Raw genomic sequence first — 17,500 nt, 5'->3', positions numbered from 1 at the left:
TCCCGTCCTTGCTCCTCCTGCATATCCTGTAGAAGACAACACTGTAGGGATGTCTCTGTCCTAAAGGGATTAGGGAGAAGAACCTAGCATCACAGGCAAAGCAAATGGAATTGCACGTTCAAGCAGTCATCTCGCTTCGACAAATAAAATGGTTTTTAAAAAGGGGCTAATGTATTTCGGAAGCTCTTGCTCTTACCTTTAGCTCTCTGATCTCCCTTTCTCTGAGACATAGGATATCCTTCAGTTCGCTGTTTTCCGTCTGCAGATTAGTCACCTCAGTCTCCATCCTACTCGTCTCATGTCCTTGCTCCTCCTGTAAGAGAAGACAACACTGTAGGGATGTCTCTGTCCTAAAGGCTTGAGGAGAAGAGCAAGGCATCACAGGCAAAGCAAGTGGAATCACACGACCAACCAGTAATCTCATTTTGACAAATAAAATCACTTTTAAAACGGAGCTAATGCATTTCGGAAGCAAAGAAAATTGCTCATCATGTTGCATTTTCATTTAAACAAATCCTGCAACCTTTTCTCTCTTCGTTTGGAATAGTTGAGGTTCACACCTACAAGGACTTATTCAGGAAGCTCCAGGTTCTCCAGACAACAAGCTACTAATAACACAACGCTATCTCACATTAACTCTCCTCTTTCTTAACCATTGTTCTATATCTGTCCCTTTCCTCTCCTCCTTTCTCTCTGTCATTTCGTCCCTCTTCCTCGCTCTCTCCTGTGCATACCTTGAGTAATACAATCTCCTCTTCCTTCTTCCTCAGGTCTTCCTTCAGGTCTCTGGTCTCCTTCTGTAGATTCACTGTCTCGCTACTTTTCGCACTGATCACTCGCTCTTTCTGCTCGTGCTGCTTCTGGATGAGTAAGGAAAAAGTATCATAAGTGCTCGGAAAGACAAATGAAATTAACTTTCTCTCTAACATTACCTCTCTCTCTCTCTGTCTACTTGTTCATTATCTAACTAATTTCTTGCTCTTCCTGCTCATGCTGCTTCTGTATAAGGTAGGAATAGGTATCATAAGTGCTCAAAAAGACAAATGAAATGAACTTTCTCTTTCTCTCTCTATCTCTCTATCTATCTATCTATTTACTTGTTCATCATCTAACTAATCTCTCACTCTTTCTACTCATATTGTTTCTAGAGAAGGAAGTGGGAAGCATATCACTATTGCCTCTAACATGATAACAAGTCATTTCCTTCCTGACATTGTTGATGGATGGAGGGAAAGCTGATAACCACAAGATAAGGAGATTGGAGTCGTAAAAGAATAAAGCAGATAAAATACTTATAAAAGATTAGCCATCACCAAAACCCTTACATTTTCCTTTGCATTTCATCCTAAATACTTCCCTAGTTCACCCCGTCTCTCCTCATATATAAATGTCTACCTGTCTGTCTGCCTGTCTGACTATCCTGCTTTCTGCACATCTCCAGTCCACACCAAAAGAAGGAAAATTCATAGTGGATTTTAGAAAGGTTTTCATTTGATTATAAATGGTAGCTATATTTTCTGTCATTCCGCTGATCATTCCCCATCGTTTCATTATCCTTTTGATTTCTGTTTTTGATACCTTTTCTCTATGAAAACTCACCTTCAACACTTGGATTTCTCTATGCAATCTGATCCTTTCCTTCTCGGTTGCAACCCAACCTTGCATCACGTGTGTCTGAAAGTAATCAATATTCAACAGATAAATACATAAGCATGTTATGTCTCATTATATAAAAAAATAAAAATTTGGAATCCTTTTGTGATTTAGTTACAGTGCCACTCAGCAACCATGGCACTGCCCATGATGCACAACTTTGAAAACCAATGGTGACAGAGGAAGGACCATAGTCTGACCAATACAATCTATTACCATGGACGCGCTTTGGAAAAGTTCCATGCCACGGCTCTCTGTGGAGGAAGATCTCGGCATCAAGTCCTGCGGAGTCCTTCCACTCTTATCCTTCTTGTACGTGGAAGCCCCAAAGTTCATCAACGTGAATATAGCGAGGAGATGCCCTTCTGAAGCTGCTTTGTGGAGGGGCGTGTTGCCTTCATCATCAGCAGCGTCCACGTCGGCCCCGCCCTCCCGAAGGACTTCCAGCACTGCCGTGTGTCCCTTCAAAGCTGCCAAGTGCATTGCTGTCTCTCCTGAAGGTAAACTTGACTGTAGAACTTGTCAATGTTTAAATGTTGCTCTTCAGTGAAACACTTGTTTAATTTTCTTATTTTCAATTTTATTCAAAATTGTTCAGAAATAAGTGAGATGTGAATGTAATGATATATAAGTTATACATATAACAATAAAGATATGATATATATTTAAGAATATATTCTATAAATCAAGATATATGATGATGAAATATGACAATATTGATGACGACATATATATGTATATATATATATTTATATATATATATATATATATATATATTTATATATATATATAATATATATATATATATATATATATATATATATATATTTATATATATATATATATATATATTATATATATATATATATATTTATATATATATATATATTATATATATATATATTTTAATATATATTTATATATATATATATATATATTTATATATATATATATATATATATATATATATATATATATATTATATATATATATATATTATATATATATTATATATATATATATTATATATATTTATATATATATATATATATATATAATATATAATATATATTATATATATATATATATATATATATATATATATTATATATATATATATATATATATATATATATAATATATATATATATATATATATATATATATATATATATATATATATATATATATATATATATATATATATATACAGTATATAAGGAGATTGGAGTTATATTCATATATAACAAAATATTGATAGAGGTAAATTGAAAGAAAATAATAATAATAAATAAAAATAATTATTACGGTATAATAAAGCTATAAAACAATATAACATCTCTATAATAAAAATGAAATTAACCAATGATATTTTATAAATGAAAATAAAAATAACAATAGTATTAATATAAACAATGATATTAATAATGATTTAGGACAACTCATTAATGGGAATACAATGATAATGGATGATGAGCATGAAGATGAAAAGGAAAGAGAGAACTGAGAGGGATAATGAGAAGAGAAATAAATATGATGAAGTGTGGGAGAAGGAGAATTGGACAGATAATGACGTGACAAAGAGTAGAATTATATAGAGAATGTAAAGTGACAAAGAATAGTAGAAGGAAAATTGTACAGAAAATATAGAGTGACAGAGAGTAGGAGAAGGAGAATTATACAGAAAGTATAGAGTGACAAAGAGTAGAAGGAGAATTATACAGAAAGTATAGAGTGACAAAGAGTAGGAGAAGGAAAATTATACAGAAAGTAAAGAGTGACAAAGAGGAGGAGAAGGAAATTTATACAAAAAGTAAAGAGTGACAAAGAGTAGGAGAAGGAGAGTTATGACTGGAATGGCTCTGAGACTCGCGAGGATAAAAATTAAAATGAAAACTGTCGTCATGATATTAATGAGAATCAAAATGAGAAGGGAACTAATTGGGGAATGAAAATGTCAATGCTAATTTGAATGGCAACAATTGTTATAATCATAATGATTATGATATTAATGATAATAATGCTAATTAAAATATTTATGATAAATACAAGCAAAAAGGAAAGCTTATGAATAAGCATGAAATGACTAGAGAATGAAATAAAAGGGATGGAAAATGATGAAGAAAATGAGAGTGGAAACAAAATCAGCAAAGTATTCATGAATGAGAATCATCATGATTTTAAGAATGATTATGATCATTATAATTTTAATGCATATTCTGATGGCAATGATAGGAATGAAAATAATAACCATAATGAAAATAAGGATCTCATTATACTTCTATCATTGTTTTTGGAATTAGTATTATCATTAACATAATATTTATAATGAAAGAAATTATGATATCAGTCATAAGAATTATCAAAAAATAATAATGGCCATTCTAACTAGTATGATATTAATATTGATAATAATAATGATTGTTTTCGTTATCTTTAATGTTTTTATATAATCATAATCAATGTTATTCTTATTCTTATCATTATCATCATTATTATGGTTATTTTCATTAGTATTATCATTATCATTATAATAATCAAACTAAATAGGTAATATCTTTTTTCGTATGAACTTATATTATTGATATTTCATTTGGATATGTTACCTTTGTACTTAGCAAACCTAACTTAAGTTGCGAGAAGAGGTATTTTGTAAAACGAATGCTAAGTAGTGCATTCCTCTTAACAGCACCTGCATAGCCATGTTTGTTGCAAGCAAGCTGTGAGCAGACTTGGGTGTTTGCAAGAAGGAAGAACAAGGAAGCCATCGTGTTATCCTCATTGTCATTACCATCATGATTTACCGACACTGGTACTATGAGTGATAAAGACCTCACAACTACAACAAAAGCATGTAGGAGAACAAGAACAACAGGATCATCAGCAAAATTATCAATGATGACAAGAGGAAGGATAACCTATGATAATAATTTAAATATAAATAGGAGTAATACGAATAATTAAGATAATAATATTTTTAACTATAACAATAATAATAATAATAATAATAATAGGAATGATATGTATAAAATCATATATAAGAAAAAATGAAGTAAAAACAAAAATGATACCAATAATGAAAAGAGTAAAAGAGGAAGAAAAAAGATGAATGATGAAAAGTGACAATTACAAAAGAAAATTCTTGAAATAATAATAAAAATGTAATTGTAATAATTGATAATAAAAATGAATATTTTTTTTATGTATAACAAAAATGAATATTTTTATGATAATATTAATCATAACATTGAAATTCATATGATAAATGATAATGAATAAGTAACATTTACAAATAACTCAAATAAACAACTAAAACATAAGGAATGGATAAATAGAAAAGAAAAATGAATGATGAAGAAATAAGAAAATCTGAAGATAGAGGTATCCTTATTAGATCTGAATAATGATTCATATAAATTTCCACAGAGAAAAAAATTAATAAAAGAAACAAAAGCAAAATTCTTCTGGTGCCTTTAAGAAGTCACTCGCTTTCCAATCGCCTTACCATTCTTAGCCTTGGCGTTCACTTCTCCGCCCTTCTCGAGGAGCGTCTCTGCAACAGCATGATGGCCGTTCCAGGAAGCACAGTGTAAGGGAGTCAGACCTGAAGGAGGAAGATGCTTGTGTTAGACGTTTGTTTGTGAGTAATGAACGTGAGAAGGGAAGTGAGGATGACAATGCGAAGGTGAATGTGAGTGAAAATGACAGTGAGAAGGTGAATGTGAGGGAGAATGAGACTAGTTTTAGGAATGAGATTAATAGAGATGATTAGGGTGATAAGGGTAAGGGCTAGGAATAGTATGGATATTTTAAATATTAATAAAATTGCAAATACTTAGAATGTTAATGAAAATAAGAATTATGAAAAGGTATAGAAACAAGAAGGAAAAGAAAAAAAAATATATGTATGATAATGAGAAAGAATATTATAATGAAAATGAATGTTTGATAATTATTTATCAGTAATATATATATATTTTATATATATAATATATATATATATATATATATATATATATATATATATATATAATATTTTTATATATATTATATATATATTTATATATATATTTATGATATATATATATATATTAAATATAAATATATATAATATATATATATAATTATATATATATAATTATATATATATATATAATTATATTATAAATATATATATATATATAATATATATATAATATATATTATAGTTATATATACACATACATACATATATATATATATATAAAAAAAAAAAAAAATTTTTATATATATATATATATATATATATATATATAATATATAATGTTAATATAAACAGTAAAAATAAGGAGATTGATTATATTCCATATATAACAAAATATGATAGAGGTAAATTGAAAGAAAATAATAATAATAAATAAAAATAATTATTACGGTATAATAAAGTTTAAAACCAATATAAATCTCTATTATAAAAAGAAATTAACACCCAAATAAATGAAATTTTATAAATGAAAATAAAAATTACAATATATTAATATAAACCTGATATTAATTAATGATTTAGGAACTCTCATTAATGGGAAATACAATGATAAGGAATGATGAGCAAGAAGATGAAAAGGAAATAGAGAACCGAGAGGGACAATGAGAAGAGAAACAAATATGATGAAAGTGTGGGAGAAGGAGAATTGGAACAGATAAGACGTGAACAAAAGAGTAGAAATATTATAGGAGGAAAGTAAAGTGACAAAGAATAGTAGAAGTAAAATGTACAGAAAATATAGATTGGAGCAGAGAAGTAGGCGTGCGCGTAGATGTATAACAGAAGTAAGAGTGAACAAAGAGAAGGAAGGAGAATTATACAGAACGTATAGAGTGAACCAAAGAGTAGGAGAAGAAAATTATACTGACAGGACGAAGAGTGAACAAAGAGGAGAGAAGGAAATTTATACAAAAAGTAAAAGAGTGACAAAGAAGTAGTGGAGAAGGAGAGATATGACAGGAATGGCTCTGGAGACTCGCGAGGATAATAATTAAAATGAAAACTGTCGTCATGATAATAATGAGAATCAAATGAGAAGGGAACTGAGGATAGTGGGAATGAAAATGTCAATGCTAATTTGAATGGCCAATACAATTGTTAAAAATCATAATGATTATTATATTAATGAAAATAATGCTGCCGTAAAATATATTATGATAATACCATCAAAAAGGAAAGCTTATGAATAAGCATTAATTACTATAGAATGAAATGAAAGGGATGGAAAGGAAAAGAAAATGAGAGTGGAAACAAAATCAGAGAAAGTATCATGATTGAGAATCATCAAGAATTTAAGAATTACTTATGATCATTATAATTTTAATGCATATTTCTGATGGCAATGATAGGAAAGAAAATAATATCCATTAATGAAATAAGATCTCATTATACTTCTATAATCCTTGTTTTTTTTGGATTAAGTATAATCATTAACATAATATTTATAATGAAAGAAATTATGATATCATTTCAACGAGAAATCGTCAAAAAATAATAAAGGGCCATCTAACTAGTATGATATTAATATTGATATTAATAATGATTGTTTTTCGTTATCATTAAGTTTTTATATAATCATAATCAATGTTATACCTTATTCTTATCATTATCCTCATTATTAATGGTTATTTTTCATTAGTAATATCATTAACCTTAGAAAAATCAAACTAAATAGGTCATATCTTTTGTTTCGTATGACCTTATATTATTGATATTTCATTTGCTATACGTTTACCTTTTGTACTTAGCAAAACTAACTTAAGTCCGAAAAGAGGTACGAGATTTGTATAACGTATGCAAAGTAGGTGCATTCCTCTTAACAGCCATCTAAAAAAAAAACAAATCACCTTTTTGCATAATAGCCATGGTTTGTTGCAAGCAACTGTGAGCTCAACTTGGGTGTTTGCAAGAAGGAAGAACAAGGAAGCCATCGTGATATCCTCATTGTCATACCAACATGATTTACCGACAACTGGTACATTGAATGATAAAGACCTCACTACTACAACAGAAGCATTTAGAAGAACCAAGAACAACAGGATCCACATCATCAGCAACATTATCAATGCTGACAAGAGGAATATAAAACCAATGAATATAATTGTTATAATATAAATAGAGTAATACAATCATTAAGATAATAATATTTTAACTATAACAATAATAAATAATAATAATAATAATAGAATGAAATATGTATAAAATCATATATAAGAAAAAAAATGAAGTATAAACAAAAATGATACCAATACTGAAAAGAGGTAAAAGAGAAGAAAAAAGAATGATGATGAAAAGTGACAATTACAAAAGAAAATTCTGAAATAATCAATAAAATGTAATTGTAAAAATGGAAGATATAAAAAAAAAATGAATATATTTTTTGTATGTTAACAAAAATGAATATTTTTATGATAATATTAATCATATAACATTGAAATTCAATATGGATAAATGATAATGAAATAAGTAACATTTACAAATAACTGAAATAAACAAGTAAACATAAGTAAATGGATAAATAGAAAAGAAAAATGAATGATAAGAAAATAAGAAAATCAGAGATAGAGGTATCCTTATAAGATTAATCTGAAATAATGATTCATATAAATTATCCACAGAGACATAAAATTAATAAAAGACTAACAAAAGGCGAGCGCAATTCTTTCTGTGCCATTTTTAAGAAAGTCACTTCGGCTTTCTCCAATCGCCTTACCAATCTTAGCCATGGAGCACGTAACACTTTCTCCGCCCTCTCGAGGAGCGTTTTTTCCCCCCACCCACTCTCTCTGCAACAGCAGATGGCCGTCTCGAACACAGTGTAGGGAGTCAGACCTGAAGAGGAAGAATGCTTGTGTTAACTTTTTGTTTTTGTGAGTAAATGAACGTGAGAAGGAAGGAGATGAAATGCGAAGGTGAAATGTGAGTGAAAAAGACAGTGAGACGGTGAATGTGTGGGAGAATGAGACTAGTTTTTTAGGAAAGAGATTAAAAGAGTAGATTAGGGTATAAGGGTTAAGGGCTAGAATAGTATGGATTATTTTAAATATTAATAAAATTGCAAATATAGAAATTTTAATGAAAATAAGAATTATGAAAAGGAATAGAAACAAGAAGGAAAAGAAAAAAAAAGAAATTGTATGATCATGAGAAAGAATATTATAATGAAAATGAATGTTTTTTGATAATTAGATTTATCGATTATATATATAAATTTTATATATATATATATATATATATATATATATATATAATATAAATATATACTATAGAATATACAGAAATATAGAGGTGACAAAGATAGGCAATTTATACATGGTGGGTTTTCTTGCCACAATTCGTTGCAGTAAATAAAGATTTTCTTTACCATTGAAACACGTGGTGTTGTTGAGCGTCTGCTAATTTATTCAGAAAATCATATTGATATAAAATGATTTACAACTTCTGTTTAATGCAGTTTAAAATAAATATCCTACATAATGGAAAAACTTACACCTGATAAATAAATGGTGTTACAAAAACAAAACATGCTTTCTTGTAGTTAAATAAGCGTAAAATATAAACAACAAATATTGGTGGAACATGGGAGACATTACGAATGACAAAGAAAAACGGACCCCGCCGTTCGGGGGGTCATAACTAAACTTTTATATTCTAAATTTATTAATACCATTATTCATCAGCACCATTATCATTAAACATTGTTAGCCATATATATGTCATTTTACCATTATCATTAGTTCTATTATCAATCATCATGAAAGTTGTTATCATCAACCTTATCAGTGATGATTACTTTTATCCTTAATATTGTAATATATTAATAATTACCAGACCATCAACATTATGAAACCTTTTCAATTTCATCACTATTGTTGTGCATTTGTGCCATTACTTTCACCATTAATCATCATTTCTTGTCATCACTGACAAAGCCTCGCTAACAAAACACCACCAACAAATGCATGTAGGAATAACAAAACAGGATCACCAATCAAAATAACAATAATAGAGAAGAAAGCATGATAATAATTGATAAATTTTAATAGAAAATAGGAGTAAAAATAAGAGTAAACCTATTGAAATAATAATGATTAAATGAATAAAGCTCACCATTGAGTTGAGGATGATTTCTACATACACGTTTCTTTTAGATAATCATGAAAATACAATGATATTATCAATAATTAAATCACATACTTATTATTAGCAGAATTGTTATAACTAATTAATTATTACAGTTATATATTATAAAGAAACAGAAAAAATCTAATTTATTCTATTTTTATAAGAATAATCTATGAAAAATTATTTATTGAAAAATCATAGAATAAAGTAAATCAATATCAATAAAATTAATTGATAAAAGATTGATTAAGATTCCCTTATTAAGTTATAATATATTTGTTATAAATATTCCCATAAAAGACAAAGAGGAAGAACAGAAACAAAAGCAAAATTCTTGCTGGTGCCTTTAAGAAGTCACTCGCTTTCCAATCGCCTTACCATCATTAGCCTTGGCGTTCACTTCTCCGCCCTTCTCGAGGAGCGTCTCTGCAACAGCATGATGGGCCCGTTACTGGGAAGCACAGTGTAAGGGAGTCAGACCTGAAGGAGAGAAGATTGCTTGTGTTAGGACGTTTGTTTTGTGAGTAAATGAAACGTGAGAAGGGAAGTGAGGATGACAATGCGAAGGTGAATGTGAGTGGAAAATGACAGTGAGAAGGTGAATGTGAGGGAGAATGAGAACCCTAGTTTTAGGAATGAGATTAATAGAGATGATTAGGGTGATAAGGGTAAGGGCTAGGAATTAGGTATGGATATTTTAAAATATTAATAAATTGCAAATACTTAGAATGTTAATGAAAATAAGAATTATGAAAAAGTATAGAAACAAGAAGGAAAAGAAAAAAAAATATATGTATGATAATGAGAAAGAATATTTATAATGAAAATGAAATGTTTGATAATTATTTATCAGTCATATATAATATATATATATATATATTATATAATATATATATATATATATAATAAATATAATATATAATATATATATATATAATATATATATGAATATAGAGAATTATACAGAAATATAGAGTGACAAAGAGTAGGAGAATTATACGATGTGGGGTTTTTCTTGGCCACATTCGTGCAGTAAATAAATGATGTTCTTTAAGCCATTGAAACACGTGGTGTTGTTTTGAGCGTTTTTCTGCTAATTTATTCAGAAAATCATATTGATATAAAATGATTTACACTTCTGTTTCAATGCAGTTAAAATATATAGTCCTTCATAATGGAAAAACATACACCTGATAAAAGTGTTGGTGTAACATAAACAAAACATGTCTTTCTTGTAGTAAATAAGCGTAAAATAAAAAACAACAAATAATTTGGTGGAACATGGGAGGACATTACGTATGTCAAAGAAAAACGGACCCGCCGCCGTTCGGGGGGGGGGGGACTTAACTAAACTTATTATATTTCTAAATTTATTACTACCATTATTCCATCATCACCATTATCATTATCATTGTTTATCATATATATGTCATTACCATTATCATTAGTTCTATTATCATCATGAAAGTGTTATCATCAACATTATCAGTGATGATTACTTTATCATTAATATTGTTATCATTACCACCATCAACATTATGAAACTTTTCATTTTCATCACTATTGTTGTTGCTTTTGTTGCCATTACTTTCTCCATTATCATCATTGTCTTTGTCATCACTGACAAAGACCTCGCAACAACACCACCAACAAAAGCATGTAGGAGAACAAGAACAGGATCACCATCAAAATAACAATAATAAGAAGAAGGATGATAACAATTGATAATTTAATAGAAATAGGAGTAATAATAATAGTAATCCTATTGAAATAATAATGATAATATGAATAGCACCATTGATGATGAGGATGATCATATTTCTTTTAGATAATCATGAAATAATAATGATATTATCAATAATTTAAATCATCATACTTATTATTATCAGAATTGTTATAACTAATTATTATAACATTTATATTATAAAGAAACAGAAAAATCTATTTATTTCTATTTTTATAGAATAATCTATGAAAATATTTTATTGAAAAATTCATAGAATAAAGAAATAAATATCAATAAAATTAATGATAAAAGATGATAAAGATTCCCTTATTAAGTTATAATAGTATTTGTTATAAAATTCCATAAAGACAAAGAGGAGAAAAGAAACAAAAGCAAAATTCTTCTGGTGCCTTTAAGGAGTCACTCGCTTTCCAATCGCCTTACCATCATTAGTCTTGGCGTTCACTTCTCCGCCCTTCTCGAGGAGCGTCTCTGCAACAGCATGATGGCCGTTATGGGAGGCCCAGTGTAAGGGAGTCTGACCTGAGGGAGGAAGATGCTTCTGTTAGACGTTTGTTTGTGAGTAATGAATGTGAGAAGGGAAGTGAGGATGACAATGCGAAGGTGAATGTGAGTGAGAATGACAGTAAGAAGGTGAATGTGAGGGAGAATGAGACTAGTTTTAGGAATGAGATTAATAGAGATGATTAGGGTGATAAGGGTAAGGGCTAGGAATAGTATGGATATTTTAAATATTAATAAAATTGCAAATACTTAGAATGTTAATGAAAATAAGAATTATGAAAAGTGTTTATAGAAAACAAGAAGGAAAAGAAAAAAAAATATATGTATGAGAATAATGAGAAAGAATATTATAATGAAAATGAATGTTTGATAATTATTTATCAGTAATATATATATATTATATATATATATATATATATATATATATATATATATCATATATATATATATATATGTTTTAAAATATATATATAATATAATATATATATAATATAGAGAATTATACAGAAATATAGAGTGACAAAGAGTAGGGAGAATTATACATGTGGAGGTTTTCTTGCCACATTCGTTGCAGTAAATAAAGATGTTCTTTAGCCATTGAAACACGTGGTGTTGTTGAGCGTCTTGCTAATTTATTCAGAAAATCATATTGATTATAAAATGATTTACACTTCTGTTTCAATGCAGTTAAAATATATAGTCTTCATAATGGAAAAACATACACCTGATAAATGGTGTAACATATAACAAAACATGTCTTTCTTGTAGTAAATAAGCGTAAAATATAAAAACATCAAATATTGGTGAACATGGGAGACATTACGTATGTCAAAGAAAACGGACCCGCCGTTCGGGGGGACTTAACTAAACTTTTATATTTCTAAATTTATTACTATCATTATTCATCATCACCATTATTATTATCATTGTTATCATAAATATGTCATTACCATTATCATTAGTTCTATTATCATCATGAAAGTGTTATCATCAACATTATCAGTGATGATTACTTTATCATTAATATTGTTATCATTACCACCATTACATTATGAAACTTTTCATTATCATCATTATTATTGTTGCTTTTGTTGCCATTACTTTCTCCATTATCATCATTGTCTTTGTCATCACTGACAAAGACCTCGCAACAACACCACCAACAAAAGCATGTAGGAGAACAAGAACAGGATCACCATCAAAATAACAATAATAATAATAAGAAGGATGATAACAATTGATAATTTCATAAAAATAGTAGTAATAATAATAGTAATCTTCATGAAATAATAATGCTAATATGAATAGCACAATTGATGATGATTATGATTGATGATGAGGATGATCATATTTCTTTTAGATAATTATGAAAATAATAATAATATCAATAATAATTAAGATGATCATACTTATTATTATCATAATTATTATAACTAATCATTATAACATTTATAGTATAAAGAAATATAGAAAAATCTAATTATTTCTATTCTATAAAATAATCTATGAAAACATTTTATTGAAAAATTCATAGAATAAAGAAATAAATATCAATAAAATTAATGATAAAATATGAAAAAGATTCCCTTATTAAATCATAACACTAATTGTTATAAAATTCCACAAAGACAAAGATGAGAAAAGAAACAAAAGCAAAATTCTTCTGGTGCCTTTAAGAAGTCACTCGCTTTCCAATCGCCTTACCATCCTTAGCCTTGGCGTTCACTTCTCCGCCCTTCTCGAGGAGCGTCTCTGCAACAGCATGATGGCCGTTCCAGGAAGCACAGTGTAAGGGAGTCCGACCTGAGGGAGGAAGATGCTTCTGTTAGACGTCTGTTTGTGAGTAATGACCGTGAGAAGGGAAGTGAGGATGACAATGCGAAGGTGAATGTGAGTGAGAATAAACATGAGAAGGTGAATGCGTGAGAATGATAATGAAAAGGTGAATGTGAGTGAGAATGACAATAAGGTGAATATGAGTGAGAATGAAAATGAAAAAGTGAAAGTGAGTGTGAATGAGAGTTGAAAAGTGAATTTGAGTGAGAATGACAGTGAGGTGAATGTGAGTGAGAATGACAGTGAGAAAGTGAATATGTGTGAGTGACAGTGAGAAGGTGAATGAGTGAGAATGACAATGATGAGGGGAATGTGAGTGAGAATGACAGTGAGAAAGTGAATGTGAATGAGAATGACAATGAGAAGGTGAATGTGAGTGAGAATGACAGTGAGCGGAATGTGAGTGAGAATGAAAATAAGGTGAAAGTGAGTGTGAATGAATATGAGAAAGTGAATATGAGTGAGAATGACAGTCAGAAGTTGAATGTGAGTGAATATGATAATGATAAGGTGAATGTCAGTGTGAATGACAATGAGAAGATGAATGTGAGTGAGAATGAAAATGAGAAGGTGAATGTGAGTGAGAATGACAATGAGAAGGTGAATGTGAGTGAGAATGACAGTGAGCTGAATGTGAGTGAGAACAAAAATAAGGTGAAAGTGAGTGAGAATGAATATGAGAAAGTGAATATGAGTGAGACTGACAGTGAGAAACTGAATGTGAGTAATACTGAGAATGATAAGGTGAATGTGAGTGAGAATAAAAATGAAAAGGTGGATGTGAGTGAGAATGACAATGAGAAGGTGAATGTGAGTGAGAATGACAGTGAGAAGGTGAATGTGAATAAGAATGACAGTGAGAAAGTGAATGTGAATAAGAATGACAGTGAGAAGGTGAATGTGAGTGAGCATGACAATGAGGTGAATGTGAGTGAGAATGACAATGAGAAGATGAATATGACTGAGAATGAAAATAAGGTAATTATGAGTGAGAATGACAATGAGAAGGTGAATGTGAGTGAGAATGACAATGAGAAGGTGAATGTGAGTGAGAATGAAGGTTAGAAGGTGAATTTGAGTGAAAATGAGAAGTTGAATGTGAGTCAGAATGAAAATGAGAAGGTGAATGTCAGTGTGAATGACAATGAGAAGATGAATGTGAGTGAAAATGAAAATGAGAAGGCAGATGTGAGTGAGAATGACAATGAGAAGATGAAAGTGAGTGAGAATGACAATTAGAAGGTGAATGTGAGTGAGAATGACAATGAGGTGAATGTGAGTGAGAATGACAATGAGAAGGTTAATATGAATGAGAATAAAAGTGAGAAGGTGAATATGAGTGAGAATGACAATGAGAAGGTGAATGCGAGTGAGAATGACATGAGAAGGTGAGTGTGAGTGAAAATGACAATGCGAAGGTGAATGTGAGTGAGAATGATAACGAGAAGGTGAATGTGAGTGAGAATGACAATGTGAAGGTGAAAGTGAGTGAGAATGATAATAATAAGGTGAATGTGAGTGAGAATGACAGTGAGAAGGTGAATGTGAGTAGGAATGACAATGAGAAGGTGAATGTGGATGAGAATGATAATGAAAAGGTGAATATGAGTGAGAATAAAAATGAAAAAGTGAAAGTGAGTGTGAATGAGAGTTAAAAGGTGAATAAGAGTGAGAATGACAGTGAGGTGAATGTGAGTGAGAAGGTGAATATGTGTGAGAGTGACAGTGAGAAGGTGAATGAGTGAGAATGACAATGATAAGGGGAATGTGAGTAAGAATGACAGTGAGAAAGTGAATGAGAGTGAGAATGACAATGAGAAGGTGAATGTGAGTGAGAATGACAGTGAGAAAGTGAATATAAGTGAGAATGACAATGATAAGCTGAATGTGAGTGAGAATGACAATAAGGTGAATATGAGTGAGAATGAAAATGAAAAAGTGAAAGTGAGTGTGAATCAGAGTTAAAAAGTGAATATGAGTGAGAATGACAGTGAGGCGAATGTGAGTGAGAATGACAGTGAGAAGGTGAATATGTGTGAGTGACAGTGAGAAGGTGAATGAGTGAGAATGACAATGATGAGGGGAATGTGAGTGAGAATGACAGTGAGAAAGTGAATGTGAATGAGAATGACAATGAGAAGGTGAATGTGAGTGAGAATGACAGTGAGCTGAATGTGAGTGAGAATGAAAATAAGGTGAAAGTGAGTGAGAATGAATATGAGAAAGTGAATATGAGTGAGAATGACAGTCAGAAGTTGAATGTGAGTGAAAATGATAATGATAAGGTGAATGTGAGTGAGAATAACAATGAGAAGGTGGATGTGAGTGAGAATGAAAATGAGAAGGTGAATGTGAGTGAGAATGACAATGAGAAGGTGAATGTGAGTGAGAATGACAGTGAGCTGAATGTGAGTGAGAATAAAAATAAGGTGAAAGTGAATATGAGTGAGACTGACAGTGAGAAGCTGAATGTGAGTGATAATGAGAATGATCAGGTGAATGTGAGTGAGAATAAAAATGAGAAGGTGGATGTGAGTGAGAATGACAATGAGAAGGCGAATGTGATTGAGAATGACAGTGAGAAGGTGAATGTGAATAAGAATGACAGTGAGAAAGTGAATGTGAATAAGAATGACAGTGAAAAGGTGAATGTGAGTGACCATGACAATGAGGTGAATGTGAGTGAGAATGACAATGAGAAGATGAATATGACTGAGAATGAAAATAAGGTAATTATGAGTGAGAATGACAATGAGAAGGTGAATGTGAGTGAGAATGACAATGAGAAGGTGAATCTGAGTGAGAATGAAAGTTAGAAGGTGAATGTGAGTGAAAATGAGAAGTTGAATATGAGTCAGAATGAAAATGAGAAGGTGAATGTCAGTGTGAATGACAATGAGAAGATGAATGTGAGTGAGAATGAAAATGAGAAAGTGAATGTGAGTGAAAATGAAAATGAGGTGAATGTGAGTGAGAATGACAATGAGAAGGATAATATGAATGAGAATGAAAGTGAGAAGGTGGATGTGAGTGAGAATGACAATGAGAAGGTGAATGCGAGTGAGAATGACATTAGAAGGTGAGTGTGAGTGAAAATGACAATGCGAAGGTGAATGTGAGTGAGAATGATAAAAAGAAGGTGAATGTGAGTGAGAATAACAATGTGAAGGTGAAAGTGAGTGAAAATGATAATGATAAGGTGAATGTGAGTAAGAATGACAGTGAGAAGGTGAATGTGAGTAGGAATGACAATGAGAAGGTGAATGTGGATGAGAATGATAATGAAAAGGTGAATTTTGAGAGGGAGAATGACAATGAGAAGGTGAATGTAAGTGAGAATGACAGTGAGAAGATGACTGTGAGTGAGAATGACAATAAGAAAGTGAATGTGAGTGAGAAAGACAATGAGAAGCTGAAGGTGAGTGAGAATGAAAATGAGAATGTGAAAGTGAGTGTGAATGACAATTAAAAGGTGAATGTGAATGAGAATGAAAATAAGGTGAATGTGAGTGAGAATGAAAATGAGGTGAATGTGAGTGAGAATGAAAATAAGGTGAATGTGAGTGAAAATGACAGTGAAAATGTGAATGTGAGTGAGATTGACAATGAGA

The 17,500-nt window shown here is 30.2% G+C and overlaps 3 protein-coding genes across 3 annotated transcripts in view; 1 reads left to right on the top strand and 2 right to left on the bottom strand.

Annotated features, from left to right (window-relative positions):
- The window catches only part of LOC122246354 (uncharacterized), a 1,434,769-nt gene that overhangs the window by 486,771 nt on the left and 930,498 nt on the right, over positions 1–17,500 (bottom strand). The window contains exons 25-27 of the mRNA XM_086535286.1: positions 13,758–13,856; positions 5,159–5,257; positions 1,870–2,147 (exon numbers count right to left, since the gene is read on the bottom strand). Coding sequence (XP_086391412.1) covers positions 1,870–2,147; positions 5,159–5,257; positions 13,758–13,856 — 476 coding nt within the window. The remainder of the gene's footprint in view (positions 1–1,869; positions 2,148–5,158; positions 5,258–13,757; positions 13,857–17,500) is intronic.
- LOC122263496 (uncharacterized) overlaps positions 1–17,500 on the top strand; it is a 1,386,165-nt gene that overhangs the window by 709,830 nt on the left and 658,835 nt on the right. The gene's annotated exons all lie outside the window — the stretch shown is intronic.
- LOC147466572 (uncharacterized) overlaps positions 1–17,500 on the bottom strand; it is a 77,574-nt gene that overhangs the window by 6,780 nt on the left and 53,294 nt on the right. The gene's annotated exons all lie outside the window — the stretch shown is intronic.

The sequence above is a fragment of the Penaeus japonicus genome, unplaced genomic scaffold, assembly GCF_977035675.1.
Source record: "Penaeus japonicus unplaced genomic scaffold, GWHDUDI00000001_assembly GWHDUDI00000043, whole genome shotgun sequence".
In the NCBI taxonomy this organism is placed as follows: Eukaryota; Metazoa; Arthropoda; class Malacostraca; order Decapoda; family Penaeidae; genus Penaeus; species Penaeus japonicus.
This window is presented reverse-complemented; position numbering and strand designations above follow the sequence as displayed.